The sequence below is a fragment of the Gambusia affinis genome, linkage group LG13 (assembly GCF_019740435.1).
Source record: "Gambusia affinis linkage group LG13, SWU_Gaff_1.0, whole genome shotgun sequence".
NCBI classification, from domain to species: Eukaryota; Metazoa; Chordata; class Actinopteri; order Cyprinodontiformes; family Poeciliidae; genus Gambusia; species Gambusia affinis.
In genome coordinates this window covers 27,759,962-27,781,189 of record NC_057880.1, presented here as the reverse complement: position 1 = coordinate 27,781,189, position 21,228 = coordinate 27,759,962, and the positions used below count along the sequence as shown (strand labels likewise).

General features: G+C 48.3%; 1 protein-coding gene across 7 annotated transcripts; it reads right to left on the bottom strand.

Moving 5' to 3' along the window:
- Positions 1–158: 158 nt before the first annotated feature.
- Positions 159–20,808, bottom strand: ninl (ninein-like). Of its 7 annotated transcripts, none has more exons than XM_044137041.1 (29): positions 20,661–20,808; positions 19,469–19,787; positions 19,293–19,389; positions 19,009–19,208; positions 17,759–17,822; positions 17,183–17,259; positions 16,970–17,113; positions 13,873–14,037; positions 9,995–10,131; positions 9,785–9,925; positions 9,467–9,641; positions 9,281–9,391; positions 8,976–9,062; positions 8,800–8,896; positions 8,034–8,137; positions 7,874–7,954; positions 7,679–7,794; positions 7,470–7,607; positions 6,876–7,394; positions 6,557–6,661; positions 6,406–6,475; positions 6,050–6,217; positions 5,876–5,980; positions 4,247–4,405; positions 4,077–4,187; positions 3,909–3,986; positions 965–1,168; positions 779–892; positions 159–716 (listed from the first exon to the last, which is right to left on the bottom strand). In XM_044137041.1, the coding sequence occupies exons 2-29, from the start codon at positions 19,649–19,651 to the stop codon at positions 522–524; spliced, it is 3,945 nt and encodes a 1,314-aa protein (XP_043992976.1). In that variant the 5' UTR covers positions 19,652–19,787; positions 20,661–20,808; the 3' UTR covers positions 159–521. The 7 variants fall into 7 exon arrangements, with proteins under 7 accessions (XP_043992976.1, XP_043992980.1, XP_043992977.1 ...); XM_044137045.1 differs by having other exon boundaries at positions 17,183–17,256; XM_044137042.1 differs by having other exon boundaries at positions 19,469–19,779.
- Between the last annotated feature and the right edge of the window lie 420 nt (positions 20,809–21,228).

Below are 21,228 nucleotides of genomic sequence, written 5' to 3'. Positions count from 1 at the left end.
TCATTTTAACCCAGAACAGGAGGTCTCACTCTGAGGTAAAAACCAAGTACCAGTCCAGGTGGAGAGGCCACGCCCACCAGTTTACACACAGTGACACTGAGCAGACAGGTTAGAAAACTAAAAGAAATGTGATCAAGTTTAAAACATTTCACATAAAACAATATTAAAAACGTTTATTAGAAATAATGTTTTTCTATATATTCCTCTTAAAGCTGAATCATTTCAGACAGAAAAAAATCTGAAGAAAATAAAAACAAATAATCAATTTAGAGAAATACCAGCTTCCAAAGTCTGAATGGAACCAGAGCAGCTAAAACGGCCAGGAGGTGAGCTCCGGTCGGACGACGCGGCGGCTCGTCGGGCAGCCGCCCGGCTCGCTCAGTCGGACGACGCGCCTCGGCCCGTCGGACGACGCTCTCGCTCGGACGACGGCGCCTCGGCCCGTCGGACGACGCGGCGGCTCGCTCGGCAGTCGGGACGACGCGGGCGGCCTCGCTCCGTCGGACGACGCGCGCCTCAGGTCAGCTGGAGGTCACGGCGGCAGCCACCACCTCCCTCAGCAGCGCCCCCAGCGCTGTGACCTTGTCCTCCAGCTGGTCGTTCTTCTTCTCTGCCTGTTTCTGCCGCAGCTCTGTGACCTGCAGCGCAGCCAGCAGCTGCGCATTCTGAAGGTGCAGCTCCTTCAGTGCACTGCTCGTCTTGTTGCTCCGCTCCATCTGGACAGAACCAGAGGTCAGAATGGGCCGGTGGGTCGGCGCCAGCAGAACCACAGACTCACCTGCTCCTTCAGCTGTTGCACGTTGTCCTGCAGCACGCTGCGCAGCGCCTTGAGCTGCACCTCCAGGCTGGCGGCCTGCTGCTGCAGCGCCGCCTCCGCTCTGTCGAACTGTTCCTGAAGGCAGCATAGAGGCAGCAGTCAGAACCAGAACCTGTGCAGCCGGGCTGGTTCTGGTTCTGAACCCACCTGCTTCAGGCTGACCTGGGATCTGCTCTGCTGTAGCTGCAGCTCCACCTGCGCTTGTAGCTGCTGACTCCGCCCCCGCTCCGCCCGCAGCTCCGCCTGCAGCTGCTCCAGCTGCTGCCTGCTACCCGCATGCTCCTGCAGCTGCTGCAGCCGCCGCAGCTGCTGCGCCTTGGCCACACCTAGCGCCATATCCGCCCGCTGCGCCTGCAAACACACACACTGGTGCTGACCCGGTTCTGATTCGGTTCTACTGCTCCAGGTCAGGTGGGTCAGCAGCTGTAGCTCCACTAAGATCTCTTCAGCTTGTTGTTTAGATCTAGATCAGGGGTGGGCAAACTTTTTGACTTGCGGGCCAGAATGGGTTCTAAAATTTGACAGAGGGGCCGGGCCAGGAGCATTTGGACAAGCAATGTAATTTATTAAACCTGGGGATTGAAATGTATAAAAAAACAGACAATTGAAGGTGCAAATTTAAAGAAATCAACATTTAGTGGGAAAAAAAATCAATGGAATCACTTTCAACATTCAGAGCATATTATTACCCAACGAAAGGAAGGGGTCTTTAAAATGAGAGCGATGTGCGGCATGTTAATTAAGCTACTGTACCGCTGCTGTGCGTAAATGCGCAAGTTGCTATTTTTTTCATAACACGGTAGAAAAACTCACATTTCAGTGGGAACAGTGTTGTTGTTCTCCTTTTTTTGCCAGTGCATCAAAGTCTGGAGTTAGTTTCGTTGTGGCAATTCTCAGAATAGATCTGAGGTGTTGGTCAGTTAACCGGGATCTGTAACGGGCTTTGTTGATGTTCATGACGCTGAAAGTCTGCTCACACACGTAGGTCGAGCCAAACAATGCCAGCATCTTCTGTGCCGTCCTCCGGAGGTTTGGAAATGTGGCTTCGTTAAGTGAAGCGTAAAAGTCATTCAGTTTAAGAGATCAGAACTTCTCTTTTGAGATGGAGTCAGACTGAAGATCGATCAGTTCCAATTGCAGCTCATGCGGTGCTGTTTCGGGGTCTTGTGACAGGGGACAGGACACCAGCTGAAGTGACTTTTCAATTTTTTCAAAATCAGTGAACCGACGGCAGAATTCTCCGTGCATGTCGTCCAGTGATTTGCAGTATTTCTTCACGTTTCGGGTGGCCTTCTGCATGGCCAGTGTGGGAAAATGAGCGAAAGATTTGTTTGACATTTGCCTGGAGAATAAAATCAGCTTGGATTTGAAGGCTCTCACATTTGTGTACATATCGTGCACAAACTGATCTTTCCCCTGCAGCTTAACGTTCAGCTCATTCATGTGTGACAATATGTCCACAGCAAACGCAAAGTCACAAAGCCAGTCCTCATCGCTCAGCTCAGGGAATTCGTCGGATTTCCCCATTAGCTCCAAAAACGAACGAATCTCCTCTTTGAGCTCCCACACTCGTTGGCACACTTTCCCCAAACTTAACCAGCGGACACGAGAGTGGTAAAGTAAGTCCTGGTGATCCGCATCGGTTTCCTCTAGGAACGCAATGAACTGACGGTGATTAAGTCCCGTTGCTCGAATGAAGTTAACAAGTTTTACAACTGGATCCACAACATGATTAAGCTGCAATACAGACTTACACAGAGATTCTTGATGAATGATGCAGTGAAGAAAAATAACATCCTGGTCAGGGTTTTCTTCTTTCACTTTATCTTGGATTCTCTTCAGCAACCCGACGTTTTTTCCAGTTAAATTTGGCGATCCATCCGTGGTGACACCGGCAAGTTTACTCCAAGGCAGCTTCATTCTGTCGATGACACCAGACACCTGTTCATATAAGTCCTCTCCTCGCGTTTTCCCCTTCAGCGATTCCATGCTCAAAAGCTCCTCGGTTATCTCAAAACTGTCATTTATCCCTCGGATAAAAATTAGGAGCTCAACAGTGTCTTTCATGTCGTTGCTTTCATCCAGTGCTAGTGAATATAAATTAAAGGACTCCGCTTTTTTGTTTAACTCGCTGACTATCTTCGTCAATCAGTTCCACACGCCGAGTCACTGTCCTGCGTGACAAGCTGATTTTTTCAAACTTGCCTTTGCTTTCCGGACACAAGAGATCTGCTGTGTCTACCATGCATTCTTTCAAAAACTCGCCTTCGGATAAAGGCTTGCTAGCCTTTGCCAACTTGAATGCCAGCAAAAAACTTGCCTTGGTACTTGACTCCTGGATCGCAGTTTGTCGGTGAAAAAAATTCTGCTGAGTCTGTAAATTAGCTGCCAACCTCTGAGCAGTAGCCGCCCGTTCTTGTGTTGACAGCTTGCTAGCGTAGTTAGCATGCTTTGTGGCAAAGTGACGGCTGATATTGTACTCTTTGAAAACTGCAACCGTTTCTTGGCAAATCAGACATACAGCCATCAGTAAAAAAATATTTTGTTGTCCACTCCTTTTTAAACACTCGGCACTCAGTGTCCACTTTTCTTTTCTTTGGTCCGCTCATGTTTACCGAAGGGGGGAAATGTCAGCTGGAAAGTGTGTCTAGACTAGTGCGCCGTCTATCGGGGAAACGAGGGTATTGCAGGGGAAAGGGAAATGAAACAGGATTTTACACATCCATGGGTTTTTACGATAATTTGGACAAGTTGGGCGGGCCGGATTAAAAAGCCTAACGAGCCGTATACGGCCCGGGGGCCGTAGTTTGCCCATGTCTGCTCTAGATGGTCTTTTATCTGGTTATCAGTAAAGGTCATCATGAGCTTTATGGTCATGTTGACTCTGACAGTGTTGCCTGACTATAAGCTCAAACTGTTAGCATAAATGCTAGCTTGACTGTTAGCTCAGAATGTTAGCCTGACCTCTAGTTCAGACGGTTAGCCTGCCTGCTAACTCAGACCGTTAGCCTCACTCAGAGGATTCACTGTCTCCTGACCTCATGCTGATGGACCTTCTGCACTGTCTATCTGGTTCCAGTCCGGTTCTGACCTGCTCCTCTGCCTGTGTCCGCGCCGTCTCCGCCTCGTCCAGTCTGGACTTCAGGTTCTGCTGCTCGTGATTCAGGTTCTGGACCCAAACAGAACCAGTCAGATCATCATGGGTCCAATCTGGTTCTACAGGTTCTGGTGGGTAATTGTGAAGCCCCGTCCCCGGTACCTGCTGCTGCAGCTCCTGGTTCTGGACTGTCAGTCTGTGGGTCTGCAGGTTCTGCTGGAGCTCTGCCTTCTCCTCCGTCAACCTCCGGGCCTCCGCCTGCTGCTCCTCCACCTGTAGCCAACAGAGCCAATCAGAACCGGGTCAAACATGACAGCTGCAGCAGAACTCACCTTACTGAGCGCCTCCCTCAGATTCTTGTGGAGCTCCGACACTTCCTGGGTGTGGCCCAGCTTCTCCTGCGTGGCGGTCAGCAGCTGGCAGCGCAGCAGCTCGGCCTCCGCCTGCAGGGCTGCGACACGCTGCTGCATCTGCTGCTGCTGCTGCTCCACCTGCAGAACAGGAAGCTGCAGCTACAACCTGACTCCAGCAGGGGGAGATGCTCACAAAATGGGCGCTGGCTGTTTGGCAGAACTTTATACATCATTTTAAATGCCACAGTTCTTAATTATTAAACTTTAGGAAAAACTCCTGCGACAGACTGGCGACCTGTCCAGGGTGACCCCGCCTCTTGCCCGGAACGTTAGCTGGGGATTGGCACCAGCAACCCTCCTGACCCCATTAGGGACAAAGGGTGAATAGAAAATGGATGGATGGATTGGAAAAACTTTTTATTATTGGTTATTATGACTGAAGAACCATCCTGTCATCTTTCACTGCTGAATAGAAAATGGATGGATGGATTGGAAAAACTTTTTATTATTGGTTATTATGACTGAAGAACCATCCTGTCATCTTTCACTGCTGATAGAAAACATCGAGTTAAATATGAAAATCATTTAGTTACACACGATTCTGCAAAGGGAGCTTCAGGAACATTAAGCACTTCTGTCGCTCATACTACAGGGGGGGTCTCATTACAGAGGACATCTCTTATTAAAGGGACGTGTCTCTTATTAAAGGGACGTGTCTCTTATTAAAGGGACGTGTCTCTTATTAAAGGGGCGTGTCTGTTGTTAAAGGGACGTGTCTCTTATTAAAGGGGCGTGTCTCTTATTAAAGGGGCGTGTCTGTTGTTAAAGGGACGTGTCTGTTGTTAAAGGGACGTGTCTGTTGTTAAAGGGACGTGTCTCTTATTAAAGGGACGTGTCTCTTATTAAAGGGGCGTGTCTGTTGTTAAAGGGACGTGTCTGTTGTTAAAGGGACGTGTCTCTTATTAAAGGGGCGTGTCTGTTGTTAAAGGGACGTGTCTCTTATTAAAGGGGCGTGTCTGTTGTTAAAGGGACGTGTCTGTTGTTAAAGGGACGTGTCTGTTGTTAAAGGGACGTGTCTCTTATTAAAGGGGCGTGTCTGTTGTTAAAGGGGCGTGTCTCTTATTAAAGGGGCGTGTCTCTTATTAAAGAGACGTGTCTCTTATTAAAGGGGCGTGTCTGTTGTTAAAGGGACGTGTCTGTTGTTAAAGGGACGTGTCTCTTCATAAAGGGCGTCTGTTGTTAAAGGGACGTGTCTCTTATTAAAGGGGCGTGTCTCTTATTAAAGGGGCGTGTCTGTTGTTAAAGGGACGTGTCTCTTATTAAAGGGGCGTGTCTGTTGTTAAAGGGACGTGTCTCTTATTAAAGGGGCGTGTCTCTTATTAAAGGGACGTGTCTCTTATTAAAGGGACGTGTCTCTTATTAAAGGGGCGTGTCTCTTATTAAAGGGACGTGTCTCTTATTAAAGGGGCGTGTCTCTTATTAAAGGGACGTGTCTCTTATTAAAGGGGCGTGTCTCTTATTAAAGGGACGTGTCTCTTATTAAAGGGACATGCCATTACCCCGTGTTCTGCCCACCGACTGCAGGTGCCGTTTCTGCACCAAGCTTACGTAGCGTTTTTGCTGCTCCCCGTCTTTCTGCAGCTTCTGTCTCTCCGCCTCCATCTTCTGAAGCTCCGCCCTCAGCCTGCTAAGCTCCGCCTCCAGCTGCCTCACCTGAAACAGCAGCACCTGTCAGCTCCAATAGCTTTTACCTTTGAACTCTGGCCTATCAGCCTGACTCACAGCAGCCCCCTGCTCTTCCTGTTCCTTGGTAACGGTTGCCAGGCGCTCCCGCAGCATCCGGACCGTCTCTTGCTCGCTATGGAGACGGCTGCTAAGGTTGCCGTTGTCGCTGCTGAGCTGCAGGTTCCTCCCACTCAGGTCCAGAACCTCCTCACGGTACCGGGAGTTCTGCAGCGGAAGAAGGCGGGTCAGGAGTCTGGAGGCCGGTTCTGAACCGCCTCCCACACCAGAACCAGGAGGTTCTGATGCCTCCCAGCTCAGATCATAGTAAAGTTCTCTGATGCCTCACTGGGAGCCTCCAGAACCTTTATTGTGAAAGTCTAACAGCACTTCTAAAGCATCTGGAACCTCAGAACCTCTTTGTGGAGCCGCTCCTCCTCCTCTCTGCTCCTCTCCCGCTCCTCTTCCACCTCCTGTTGCCTCCTCCTGCAAGCAGAACAGCGGACCCGGTCAGACTTCTCCAGAACTGGCAGCTGATCAGAACCCGGGACCTGGAGCCGGACTCACCTCCTCTTCTCAGACTCATCCTCCAGGTTCTGGACCGTTTGCTGCAGAACCTTCAGCCTCTCCTGCAGAGCCGCATTCTCCGACCGGACCGCCTCCACCTGGGCCCTGCAAGACAGAACCCAACAGAACCTGAAGATACACAACCTGAACCAGAACAAGAACGGAGCAGTTAGTTCACATTACAGAGGATGTGATTGGTCCATGAAATTCATGCAGTTAGATCATTGGCCAGTTAGAGATGGAGCTGTGCGTTCTGATTGGCCGGTTAGAGATGGAGCCGTGCGTTCTGATTGCTTCCAGTCCACTCTAGCTGACAAACCTGTGAGGTCCGGTCCGGTCGACCTGGTCCTCCCAGTCGGTCCGGACCTCCAGCTCCAGAACCAGGTCCTCCAGCTCCACCAGCTGCCGGGCCAGGCTCCTCTTCTCTGTCTCAAAGTTCTGTTGGGTTCTGCTCAGCTGGTTCTGGGACTCCAGCAGGGCCTGTTGCAGCAGATCGATCCGCTCTGAGGTTGTGGAGGCGGCGCTGAGGGAGCACAGCTCCTCCTCCATCTCCACGATCTGGGAGGACAGCTGGTCCACCAGAACCATGTAGGTTCTGTTCTCCTGGCCCAACCGGGTCGCCTCCTCCTGCAGGAGCGAGGTCCGGTTCTGTTCCTCCTGCAGCGCTTCCCGCAGCGCCTTCTCAACGCTCATGATCCGGTTTAGGGAGTCCAACCCAGTTCTGAGGAGCAGAACTTCCTGCAGCTCCACTGGCTCCGCCCCCAGCTGCTCCACCTGGAGCTCCGCCCCCTCCAGGCCGGACTGTGATTGGCCGAATCGTGGGTCCGCCTCCTCCTTCCTGCTCACAGTGGCAGCTCGGCCGTGATTGGCTGTGGGACTCTGTGGGACGCTGGTCTGTGATTGGCCCACCTACCTGACGCGCATCACTTCCTGCTGTGCATGCAGTTGAAGCTCCGCCTCCAGCTGCTCCTTCTCGGCGCTCAGCTTCTGCACCAGGTTGCTGATCTCTCTGGCGAAGTTCTGCTCCAGCTCGGCCCGCTCTCGCTGCACCCTGAACAGAACCAGAACCGGGTCATTGTGGGCCGACCCAGCAGAACCCATGGGAACCAGCAGGGGGCGGACCTGCGCTGCTCCTCGGCGGTAAGCCCCGCCCCCTGCTGGTTCTGGAGGCGAGTCAGCGCCTCCTTCAGCTGCTGCTCCACCTGGACCTTCTGCTCCTCCAGCTCACTGATCTCCACCTGACGAAGAAATATCATCATCATTAACAGCAGCTGGACCTCTGGTTCTGGTTCTGGTTCTGGTTCTGGTCTGGCTCACCTTGAAGGCCTGGCAGATCTCCTTCCTCTCCACCTCCATGTTCTGCTTCATCATGTCCAGTTGCCGCTCGTAGTAGTTCATCTGAGGGACAGGAGGACGAAAAGTCAGAGGTTCTTCTGGGCCAGAACTGGTACCACCGGGCCGTCAGCAGAACCGGTACCTGGGTCTCCAGCTGGATGTGCAGCTGCTGCAGCGCCTCCTGGTGGCTCTCCTTCAGCTGCTGCAGCGCCAGCTCCGACTGGATGCTCCTCATGTCCGGGTCGCCTGGAGAGGAGAGACTGGGTCAGAACCGGAACCAGAACCAAACCTAGAACAGAACAGGAACTCACTGAGAGACATGGCGCCGCTCACACACCAACACACACTCTGTAGGTGTGTGTTGGTGGGCGGGGCTTAGCCAGACCTGCAGGTCCGGTTCTGGCAGCCTGTGACTCAGCGGCTCAGTCCGACCCGTTCTCCCGGTTCCAAAGCTTCCAGAACCTTCCCCATCAGAACCCGGCTGACGGCTCTTATTGTGAAGGGAAGGCAGTGGTTGCTATGGTGATTCCATAGCTCCTGATTGGACAAGAATCAGAGCCTGGAAGCATCAGAACCTTCTTGTTCCTCATGATTATGGGTCAACAGAACCTCCAGGTCCAATCCCTCCTGAACCAACCAGAACCAAACTCATTTGGAGGGAGAGAAACATGCAGCTCTTTGATTGGACAGAAACCAGGAGGGAGGAACTGCTTGAGTCCAGAAGGTTCTGAGTGTTTGACCGGGTCAGAACCAGAACCATCATCACTCTGAGCTGAAGGTTCCGGAGGAACGTCTGAAAAAATGGATCAGAACCGTAACCGGGTCGGGTAAAGTTCTAGTTTCTTCATCAGTCAATCAGAGAGCAGGAAACAGGTCCTGGTTCTGACCCGGCCAGGCTGCTGCGGTACCTGCTGCGTCGCCCCCTGATGGCCTGGAGGACCTCCTGCTGCTCCTCTGGGCCTCCAGCAGCTCTGAGCTCAGCTCGTCGTTTCTGTCCTGCAGCTCCTGAACGCACCACAGACACAGAGAGAACTGTGAGCATCCTGCTGGGCTCTGAGGTTCTGCCGGGTCAGACTGGTCCTACCCTGCACTGGCGCTGGGACTCTCTGAGCAGCTCACAGAACCGTTCCTCATGGCTCAGACCGGCGCTGGCCGGGTCCAAACCACCGAGCTGTCAGAACATTCAGAGCAGAGCAGTCAGCGGAGCGGGCCCAGCGGTTCTGATCCGTTCGCAGCAGAGACACAGGCTCATCAAAAATTCATCAGGAGATTCAGAACAGAAACCGGACCCGACCAGGATTCACCAACACCCGGCCTGGATCACCTGGACCGGATCAGCGCTACAGGACGGCGAGGAAACCCGGACTGGGTTGGCCCGGTTCTGGTCACCTTGTGTAGCAGCAGCTGGTCCAAATCCGTCTGCAGCCTCTGAACAGAACCATCTGCTTCCCTCAACGCTGACTGCAAGGCGCAGAGCTCCTGCTGCAGGCGCTGCTTCTCCTGGAGCACAGAACCAGCAGAACCGGGTCAGAACCAGGTCAAGACCAGCAGAACCAGGTCAAAACCAGAACGGACCTGTGCAGCGGCATCCAGCTCCTCCTGAAGCTCCGCCTCCTTCCCCCGCAGCAGCTGCAGCTCCTGCCGCAGCGTGCTGCGCTCTCGCTCGCCCTGCTGCAGCAGCGCCTCGTTCTCCTGCTCCGCCTGCAGCCGCAGTGCTGCAGCTCGGCGCCTGAAGTCCGACTCAAGATCCCTGTTGGGTCAGAACGGGTCCATCAGAACCCACCTCCACCTCCCGCTTTATGGGTCAGAACTTTACAGAACCTCCTCTGTCTGCGGGTCACATACAGAACCAGAAGCGTTCTGACCCGGTCCGGCTCCAGAACTGGGTCCTACCTGATCCGGTCCTGGTTGAGCGCCTCCATGCTGGCGTGCCGGTCGTCCGCCTCCCGGACAAGCTGCAGGTTCTGCTGGTCGGCCCGGTCCAGATCGGACCTCAGCTTGTCCCGCTCCCTGCTGGCCTGCTCCAACGCATCCCTGGAAGATAGGACGGGTCAGAACCGGGTCAGGGCGTGCCTACCCGGGCCGGCTGGTTCTGGAGCCTACTGCAGGTGCTGGATCTCGGTCCTGTAGGAGATGAGCGCCGCCTGGTGGACAGAGTTGGAACTCAGCAGCAGCTCGTTGTCCAGAACCAGGGTCAGGTCCGATAGGCTGAGCCGCTCCTCCAGGGGGAAGTCCAGACTCTGCACACACACACACACACACACACACACACACACACAGCTTTAAAGAACCAGACCTCCTACCAGCAGGGGGCGCTGCTCAGACTAATGCTGCAGACTGAAGGTTCTGGATGCAGGTTTGTCCAGCTGATGATCCATTATTGGATCAAATTCACTTGATTTATTGGTAAATCCTGATCGGATCATCATGGTGGGAACTTTAACCTTCGCACTGACTCTGATGCTGTTAGCCTGAATGTAGCTTCAATGCTACCTCAGACTGTTAGCTTCAATGCTACCTCAGACTGTTAGCTTCAATGCTACCTCAGACTGTTAGCTTTAATGCTACCTCAGACTGATAGCTTCAATGCTACCTCAGACTGTTAGCTTCAATGCTACCTCAGACTGTTAGCTTCAATGCTACCTCAGACTGTTAGCTTTAATGCTACCTCAGACTGATAGCTTCAATGCTACCTCAGACTGATAGCTTCAATGCTACCTCAGACTGTTAGCTTCAATGCTACCTCAGACTGTTAGCTTTAATGCTACCTCAGACTGATAGCTTCAATGCTACCTCAGACTGTTAGCTTCAATGCTACCTCAGACTGTTAGCTTCAATGCTACCTCAGACTGTTAGCTTTAATGCTACCTCAGACTGTTAGCTTCAATGCTACCTCAGACTGTTAGCTTCAATGCTACCTCAGACTGTTAGCTTCAATGCTACCTCAGACTGTTAGCTTCAATGCTACCTCAGACTGTTAGCTTTAATGCTACCTCAGACTGATAGCTTCAATGCTACCTCAGACTGTTAGCTTCAATGCTACCTCAGACTGTTAGCTTCAATGCTACCTCAGACTGTTAGCTTCAATGCTACCTCAGACTGTTAGCTTCAATGCTACCTCAGACTGTTAGCTTCAATGCTACCTCAGACTGTTAGCTTCAATGCTACCTCAGACTGTTAGCTTCAATGCTACCTCAGACTGTTAGCTAGCAGTAATTCACATCATTTATTCTATCAATTAATCTCAAATCATAAGTCATCAAATGGGCTTTTAGTGCCTTCAGTGAATCTTGTAACTGAACCGTTTGTATTGTGATCTGATGTTTTGATCATTTCTTTGCAGTTACAGTCAAACTGTGAACAGTGGTAAATGATCAGTTATGTCATTTATTAATAGTCCACTAGTCTAACTATTTTCAAGAATAGAAAGTAAAAATATAACCAGTTAATGTTGTACAGTGCGATGCAATGCGACTGGGCCTGGTGATCAGACAGGACATGATGTTAAATTCATTCTGTGTTTATTTAGATGTAGAAGATCAATGCTGAAATCCCCACAGATAAGTGCAACTTTTTTGATTAACTTTTCTAAATGTTTCTTCCATCCAGTTATAGAATATTTCTATATTTGATCCAGGTTCAGCTCATAAAGACTTTTTTTTTTCCATGAGTTTTTCTACAGTCACACATTCAACATTATCCATGACAGTTGACATTGTTTCTGTCATCTTATAATTAATGTTCTTGTCCACCTCCAATTTTGTTCTCTGTTTTTACAAACCATTTCATAACCATCCATTTCACTATTGAGCCTCGTTTCTGATATTAAAGCTCTGAGTTGTTGGAGGAACAGTTTGATGTAGAAATTTGCAAACAAGCTTCTGCTGTTAAAGTGAATTATTGAAAGTGTATGTTCAGTTTTAATGTTGAACTGCTCATCAGTGTAAAAGTCACAACTATCGTTGATATCAGTAACATTTTACCAGGATCAATGTCAATTTCAATGTCTTGCTGATGACAGTCTTTGTACTGAAATGTAGTCAGTTCCACATCCTCATCACCACCGATCCGTTTTTCCACGTTTTTACATCAGCTGTGCCAGTTGCCATGGTAACATTTTGTATATCTGGCTAACAGTTGGTATGGCTGGGTGCAGACCGCCTACCTGGTTGTCCTTTAAATGTAATTTTGGGGAACTCGAGCGGATGGGTGATCAGCTTATCATGACGGAGATAAGCGACGTGCTGCTCTTACGTCCTGCATCAGCTCCGCCCTGCTCTTCCTGACAGCAGCTCTCAAATCCTCGCTAATGTAGATTTTGGATCCCTTAAATGCCTTTGCCCGCTGCAGAATAGTTGATCTGTCCTTGTACCTCAGGAATTTGACGGCAATCTCCTCTGGGTTTCCCAGTGGGTGAGCTCTCTCCATCTCCATCTCATGTCGCAGGTTTAACTGTGCAGACAGAACTGTCTTCACTTTCTCCTCCCTCTCAGCCCAAGGCTCCTTTGGCGACTCAGTAATTGTTTGTCCTCGATTGTCCCTCTATGTCCTCCATCTAATTGGTGATTGCCAACAGGATGTCACAAACTTTAAATATGTCAGACTGCAGCGAGTTTCCTTGTTTGCCGAGCTTAACGCCTTCTGATTTGATGTCATCCACAAGTTTCTGCATAAACTGCAGGTTGGATTTAATGTCCTGCACTTCTGGTGTCAGCTTGTCCAGTCGGGTGTTTGTGGTGTCTACAGCCCATAAATCACAGATCTACAGCCCATAAATCACAGATCTAGAGCCGATCTTCTAGGACAAGAACATCTGGATCATGTTGGTCTGAAGGGAACAGCAGTAAACTGGTTTAGTCCCATCTGTCCCACTGATCCCAGTTAGTTCCTGAATGACAAATGTTCTTCAGACTGCTGGGTTACTGGTGGAGTCCCACTGGGCTCTGAGCCCGGCCCAGTTCAGCAGACAGGATCAGTGCTGGTGATACTCAGATATTTCCATAAATCCAGATTATTTTAATCTGTCAGGATTACAGACAGGAAATTAAAACCTGCTGCCAGTTTTAGTTTATCAGATTATTTTTATTATTATTATTGTTTTTATTTATTGTTGATAAGTCTCTAGAGATGTTCCTGCATAAATAAAGGATTAAAACAATAATAATAATAATAATAATAATAATAATAATAATAATAATAATAATAATAATAATAATAATGACACCCTGAATATTTCCCATATTAAAACTTTCCTGACCTGCTAGCCGGGGTCATCCTGACCTCCTCCTGTAGTCATGATGCTACCGGCTGCTGCAGGACAAACTGGCCACTCCTCTCTTTCTTCTTCTACTACTCTCCAGTTTGCACCGTTTGCCATCATTTTAACTTTTCGTTTCCTGTTCTCTTCTCTCCATGGCAGCTCCACCTGCTCTGTGTTCTGATTGGCTGATTCCTTCCTGGAGGCGGCTGACATGATGCTGCCATCACCTAATCGTTCTCCCTCTCCTGCTGTTTCTACTTTCATAAACATCAGAAATAATCCAACATCAGTTCATCTGTTTCTTCACTATCTTTCAGTCAGTCGGGTCCCATGGTACTGAGCCCGGTTCTGGTTCTGCTGCATTTTCTCTAACCTCCAGCTGATCACCGACTGTCTTCATTAAACATAATAAATCTATAAAGTTCTACACACAGAAAATACATTGAAAACAAAAGAAGAGCAGTATTAATGTTTTCTATAGATCTAAAATTATCAGCATCAGTTCAACACAGTGAAGTTTTTCCAGATCAATCATGGAGAAACCTTTGGTACCAACCCGACCCGGATTGACTGGAATGTGAGTAATCTGAGGTTCTGAGGTAATCTGCTGTGCGGTTTGGATCGGGTCAGCAAGCAACCAGAACCAAAACCAGATAGAGTGTTCTGGGACTCCTCTAATTCTGATTCTGGTGTAATCCAACAGAACCGGGTCTGGACCCACCTGCAGGATCTGCTGGCTGTTCCTGATGCCGGCCTCAGCCCACAGTGCCGCCACACGCTCCGGGCTGGTGCCGCCCGACCCGTCGTCCAGCCGGGTCAGAACCCTGGGACCCACAGTGGCCGTCAGCAGGGAGCGGGCGGGGCCGTCCGGTACCAGCTGCTGGTTCTGTATGGAGAGAGAGAGGAAGGAATGAGGTCTGCTAATCTGGATTATCCCGACCAGAACCGCCTGATTGAATCCGACTGATTCTACAGACACGTTTGAACCGACGGCCCAAACACTGAGGAGAACCACTGGTTCTGGTTCTGCATCTTGATCCGGATAATCACCTGACACTGGTCCATGCCGACCCGCTGGGTCACCGGCCCGGTTCTGCAGAACATCACATACTGCAGCGGCCTGAGGAAAAACACTTGTTCACCTGCAGCACGTGGCGCTCCTTCTGGCCCCGCCCACCTGTTCACACTGCCAGCTGCTGATTGGTCAGCAGGTGGTGCTGCCTTCAGGAGCATTGGGTCAAACTGGACCAGAGTGAAACATTTAGTTTGACCGGGTCAAAGAGGTTCTGGATCAGGAATCAAAACCGGACCAGAACTTTAGTCCAACAGGCTCTTTGCAGGTCAGCTTTCGCGTTCGGGGAAAAGCGGCTCGGTGGTTTCCGGTCTGATGAAAATGTCATTTTCCACTCAGTGCTTGCAGGGCCTGGCCAAGGTAACAATTAATGATGAACATCGATCCAACAAGTCAGCTGGAGAAAGGTTTTAAGATGTTCGCCTCGTTATAAGGATACCAGGGTGAGTTTTACTTTTTTAAACTTTGTGGCTAACATTAACTTTAGCTTATGCTAACAGGCAATTTTCTCGCCTCTTAGCATAACAGATCCTAATGTTTAAGGATCTAAAACATTTTAATCCATTTTAACGGACAATGTTTTACCTTATTTTGTACTTATTTTCAAGTATATTATATGTGTTTATTGTCGTTAGTGTCAGAGACCAAGTAACGGGGAGGTTACGGTTCGGGCTTTTTGCTTAAGAACCAGGAGGAAGAACAACAAGCCCGTAGCTTCCCATAAACTCGCTCTTTCAGGCTGAATACAGACGTTGTTCATGGAAATAACACAGGAGGCACCTTTATCTTCCTCTTTAGGCTGAAGAAGCTGATCCGGAGTGAAGTGAAGGTTGTAAACTTTGCTGTGCGGCGTTAGCTTTAACTGGTAGCCACGAATATTTACAAGCCACCGTCTTCTTAATTCAGGACCGCTTGGAAATCCATGAAAACTTAAAAGCCCATTATATTAGAAAGACAACAATGTTCATGGTATCGCTTTATTTCCTTCTATAATACGACTTTGTCTTTTCTAGCTGTCATTGTAACTCAAAGAAAGAAAGACGCATTTCGCTCATGTGGATGTGACGTCAGCGCCGTACATGCAAAGTTCCCTGACAATTGCTCTGCTTTGGTTCTGATGGTTCTGACTGGTTCTTCATCTGATCGACTTCTGTAAATCTCATTCATTTGATCAATAAAGTGAGGGCAGTCTGGGCTCCGTCCTTCGGCTGCTGGCCGGTGACCCGACCCGGTGGACTCACTGATAAATCAGTTTTTAGCTAAATGGACTTTAGGAGCCTAATTTCAACCACAAAAATAAAATGATAAAGAAAAAAACAACACATTACCAGCAGTGATGTCAGCAACTGTCATTAATCTAACGCGTTTCTATTACAAATCCAGTAATCAGATTACAGTTACTGATCCGAATCAATGCGTCACTATTTTATTTCATTTGGTCTCGCTGCCGTTTCTATGCAGCATGAACCGTGGAGGAGACGCACATCTTATTCCTGGAAAAACAGGAACTACTTTGGGTTTCTGTCTTGAAGTCTGATTATTACCAGCGACTTTGGGCTCGTTTTTTCTAAAGTCACTTGCAAATTTAATGAGTCGGCTTCGGTTTTCTGGGCTTGTTTTTGAAGGTGAAGCTGCTCATTTAGAAATAAGCAGAGACACAAAAAACCCCAGAATTTGACTGACATCCAGGTAGTTCCCGTCAGACTCTCCCTGTCCATCATTTCCTGGATGATCCGTCCAAATGTCTTTGTTAATGTCCAGATAATATGAATATGTATTAATGTAATAATATTTATGAATGATGTCACAGCTCATATGGAAAACTTTTAACATGGAGACTAATATGAACAGATCAATAAATGTGAAAACAGCCACCAATGAACCAGTTTGTCAAGTTGCACAACTGAACGTGATTCGAATCATTAATGTTAAAATAAGTGTCACTAATCTGTGCAGCCATCTGATTGGTGGAGCCGCAGGATGCAGCAAATCAGGGCCGTAACACAGAGGGGGCTGCATGGGGGCTCTGAAATCCTATCTAGAGTTTTACAGACAATAGTGGAACAAAGAAAAACACAAATAAATTACTAAAGGGTTTGTTTTTTTGGACTATTGTAACCATTAAACGATTTATTCTTCAGCTCCAGATTGTTTAATGGTTCAACAATGAGACACATTGTTGATGTTTAGAAAATAAACAGCAAAACTCTGTAATTTTACATTGATTGGAGGAAGGTTGTTGTCAGCAGTAACTAAAGAAGTTACTTGTAATCTAAATTACCTTTTCAAGGAGTAATCAGTAATCGGATTAAAGTTTTGTTTTTTCAAATTAAATATGTCATCACTGATTATCAGTAGTAATAAATAATAGTTATTGTAACCGAAATGGTAAAAATGACCCTGGTTAGAATCATAAATGTTTTTCTAAAAATGTTTTATATTGTTGTTTTCATGCTGTAATTGATGGAGATCTGTTATTTATAATAAAACTTTATTTTGAGTGTAGACTTTTTTCTACTTCTATTACTAATAAAGTCTTAATTTTAAAAATTCATTAATATCGTCACTGTACTCCAGAGCTGAAGGTGGCGCTATTGCCCAACATGGCTGCTGTTGTTTCTGTTGAAGTCTTTAATTCAGGTCGTTGTTAGAAAACGAACCTTAATTATCAGTGGAACTAGTTAAACTATCAGTTTATTTTCAATTCCTCGTGTCTGAACAGAATATTCTTAGAACATAATTTTACCCAGAGTGGCGCCCTCTGCAGGTCAGCTGACCGAATGGGGGTGGAGCTTAGCGTGGGGGCGGAGCTCCACAGAACTTTTCTGATGGTAACCCGTCCATCCCGGTTAGCGTCCAGGTTAGCATCTAATCTCTGGAGCAGAGCGTCCTGCAGACACAGTGGGATCATCAGGATTGGTCCAGCTGGTTCTGGTTCTGGTTCTGGACGTCCAGCTACCTGCAGGTCCAGGTGATCACACACTGCAGCCACATCACATCCTCCTCCTCTTCCTCCTGCGTCCTGCTGCTGATCTGCTGCAGAGACATTTAAAGCTGCATTGTGTAACTTTTATAGAAAATATTTTTCCGTATCGATTCAATCCGTCTCCAGTTTGTCATGAGACGGATCAATCTCCGCCTTCCCACTGCTAACTAGAAGCAACCAATCAGAGCTAGGAGGCGGGTCTTAGTGCTGTCAACCATCCTCCATGCTAATTGCAGCTAGCATAGCCTGTTGTGAATGCTAGAGCTAGTTAGTAAGCATAAAAGCAGATAAACAGTTTCCGTATACTGGTAAGTTGTTTCTCCACCACTAGCACATTTAGCAACGAGCACATGAAGATGATGGGCAGACGTAAGCCCCGCCTCCTAACTCTGATTGGTGATTTTGGTGAATTTCTTTAGACGGATCAATCTGTTTTCATTACAAACTGTCACAACATGGAGACAGTTGGAGCTAATATGGAAAAACACACTGCAGCTGTAAGTCAGAACCTCAGACCCAGTTCTGGTTCTGATTTCTGTTGCAGAGTACCTTTATTGTGAAAGAGCTGCTGGTCCATTCTGCTGCTTCCTGTCTCTTCATCAGATTTCAGGCTCTGCAGAGAAAACATGGAGCTGAGAGGAATCAGTGTGTGTTCAGTGTGTGTGTTCAGAGTGTGTGTTCAGTGTGTGTGTTCAGAGTGTGTGTTCAGTGTGTGTGTTCAGAGTGTGTGTTCAGAGTGTGTGTTCAGAGTGTGTGTTCAGTGTGTGTGTTCAGAGTGTGTCTTCAGAGTGTGTGTTCAGTGTGTGTGTTCAGAGTGTGTGTTCAGTGTGTGTGTGTTCAGTGTGTGTGTTCAGTGTGTGTGTTCAGAGTGTGTGTTCAGAGTGTGTGTTCAGTGTGTGTGAGTCTCAGCAGCAGTATAAACTGTAATCATAAAGAATTCCTGAGCAGATTTAGTTCTGCTGAATGAACAGAGACTGAGAGGAACACACACACACACACACACACACACACTACTGAGAGGATCTGATCTGGTTCTGGTCCGGTTTTACAGCAGCTGATCCTGGTTCAGATTATAGTCTGTGTGGAGATGCAGCAGCAGAACCAGAACTTTATCTCATGGTCCGATTTCCAACATGCAATTAAGGATAAAAGCTGGAACTTGGAGCCGCATACGGCACCTGAAGTAAAAGCATTCAAGTTACCATCATCACCACTGTAATTAGTTCAGTTGAGAGCTGCAGGCGCTACGGGTAGCATTGGTTTTAGACGTTTCCACCACAGCTTCCTGCTGCTAGGAGCGGCCATATTGAAACTCAATGTCAGCCTTAAGTTTCTGAGTAGGAGGTCCAACTTCAGCAGCCTTCCACTAGATATTTCTGAGATGAGACTATAAATGGAATGTACTTAAAACTAAAGCTAAGGCTAATGCTAATGTCAGGGCCAAGGCTGAGGCTACCAGAGCAGCTGACTATTCCAGGACTTCAAACAGGTTAAATAAAAGAAAAAGAAAACCTTCTGAAAATAGAGGATTTAGCTTACTCCACGTAGCACCAGTGTTAGCATCAGTGTTAGCATCAACTGCTATTATTGCTGCAGTAGACTATCTCCAAGGCAACAATAACTGCTGGTTCAGTTGCAGGTTTATTAGATGTTTTAAGGAAAGAGGGGACTCAGCCACCACCCACAGTCAGGTTCTGCTAAGGGCTACATAAGCTAATATAGGCTAACATAAGCTAGCAGAGGCTAAGATAAACTAATACATGCTAACATAAGTTAACGATAAACCTCGGCCTGTTCACCTCCATGCTCTCCAGAGATGTGGACCGTCTCAGTTTGGCCCTTTGGACACCGGGCGGGGAAGAATCCAGGTTCAGGTCCACAGGTTTGGTTCTGGTCGGGGTCGAGTCCATGCTGGTACTAGATTGGGTTTCGGGTCGAGAGCGGCGGCCATAACGCTTTGCTCCCTTCACAAATTTTGGCTTCACCTCCTGTGGGATGGCTGCAGGAGGAAGAGGAGGAGGGGGAAGTCATCTGGCTGGGCCAGAACCAGAACCACTAACTACTGGATCCTGCAGTGTTTCACCTGGTTCCAGGTAGCTGCTGTCATCCTCTGAGGTGCTGAAGTCCAGAGAGTGGGACAGAACCACCACCAAGCCGTTCTTAAACTCCTCAAAGTTCACCTGGAACACAAACAGAACCTGGACTGAGCCCGGCAGAACCCTGCAGAACATATAATTCTGGTCCAGTAAAACCGGTTACCCTGCCGTGGGGCCGCTCCCCCAGCAGCGTGTCCAGCAGTAGCGGCAGATGTGCGTCCAGCTGCAGCTTCCTGCTCAGCTCGGTCAGGTCCTCCCGGTCCAGGAAACCCGTCGCCGTCGAGTCGCAGCCGTCAAACTCCGCCCTCAGCTGGGTCACGTAGCGGCTAGGCTCCGCCTCCTCCATCGGGACGCATCACGCTGTGATGTCACACCTGGCGGGAGCAGAGCGTGGTGTGATCTGCCCAACAGAGTCACAGCAGGTCCAAACGGCTGGTACCGAGTCCTCCCATACAGCCTCAGAACCTCCAGAACCTGTGAAGCTCGTGGAGTAGAACATGGGTTCCATCAGAGTTCTAACAGTGGGAACCATCAGGGATCAGAACCGGGTTCCATAAAACTCCAGGTCCACAAACAGTAAACATACAGAACCGACCCAAAAAAACGAGACCAACGAAAACACGCAGAAAAAAAAATCACTTCCTGTCAACAACAAGACAGAACCACTGAGTCCCAGTAACAGAACCACTGAGTCCCAGTAACAGAACCACTGAGTCCCAGTAACAGAACCACTGAGTCCCAGTAACAGAACCACTGAGTCCCAGTAACAGACCAGTGAATGAAAACCAGAGATGCTTTGTGTCTTATCTGAACTCAGTTCTGGTTCTGCTAAAAGTGTCTTCAGGTTAACAGGAAGTAGTTTCTCTCCACTGTCGCCACGTTCTTTTTCTGGAGGAGGAACTGGGCTTCCTGACAGAAAAGTTTGGACCAGTTGGTGTTTTGAACAGAACCCAATGGACCGAACTTCCTCAGCTACAGAATCAGCACCCTAGGTAACCTTCAAATCAAAGTCTTAAGGTTTCTTTATGTTATGCCCGGTTCTATTGACCCGGTTCTGTTCCAACGGTTCCAACAGTTCTGAAGCCAGAATGAATCTGTCTGTTGTGCTAGTTTTAGGAAAGAAAAAAAAAACCGAGTCCGCTGCTCGGTCGCTCGACTGTTTCCGGAGAGCCCTCGACTCTGCTCGGAGAGCCTCGCGGGCCGGAGAAGCTTCACCATGGGAACGGAGGCGCGAGCCACAGGAACAAAAGGCTCGCGAGGCAAACCGAGACAGAAAGTTATGAAGTTTATATCCGCGCCGTTAGCTGCGGCTGGTTCGGACAGCGGAACCATACCGCTAACTGGGACTAACTTACCCACAGAAAGTTCTGCTCCGGTCCCGGCCGAGCCTCACGGATTCTCCATGCAGGAGACACTGGAGCTGAGTCAACCGTTACAGAACCGAATCAAGGGCAGAGTTACCGGAGCTGCTGACCCAGAGAACCGAGACCCAAACTGACCAGAGTAAAAGCAAAATTCCATACACACAAACTGACTTCCGGTTTAATTTCAAAATAAGACACAAAACCATTCCGTTTTTCAGCCGATGTCATGGTTTCTATAATTTTGTTGAACATATCATCCATCAATTTTACCTTTTGACGTTAATTACCATAAAGTACTTTATATGTTTTATTTGCTTCATAATATTGTTTAATTATGAAGCAATAATTAAATCATGTCTTCAGTATCTTCTTACTCCAACAGGTATCACTTTATACCACATTACATATTACTACATCAGTTATTGTACAGTCATAATAAAGTTTAATTTAGCGTATTTAATTAACATATTTGAGCAAGCATTATTAAAAGCAACCAACAGTATTATTGGTATCAACTGAAGATTTACTGCTGGGATCTCCAGACAGAACCAGTTTAACC

Excerpts from the sequence above, each read along its gene's own strand:
- ninl (XM_044137041.1), bottom strand. The coding sequence starts at position 19,651 with ATGGAGGAGGCGGAGCCTAGCCGCTACGTGACCCAGCTGAGGGCGGAG. Across the intron at positions 19,209-19,292 it reads CAGCAGCTACCTGGAACCAG|CCATCCCACAGGAGGTGAAG; the intron begins GTGAAACACTGC and ends TTCCTCCTGCAG. Across the intron at positions 7,395-7,469 it reads CAGGAAGTGATGCGCGTCAG|GAAGGAGGAGGCGGACCCAC; the intron begins GTAGGTGGGCCA and ends CACTGTGAGCAG.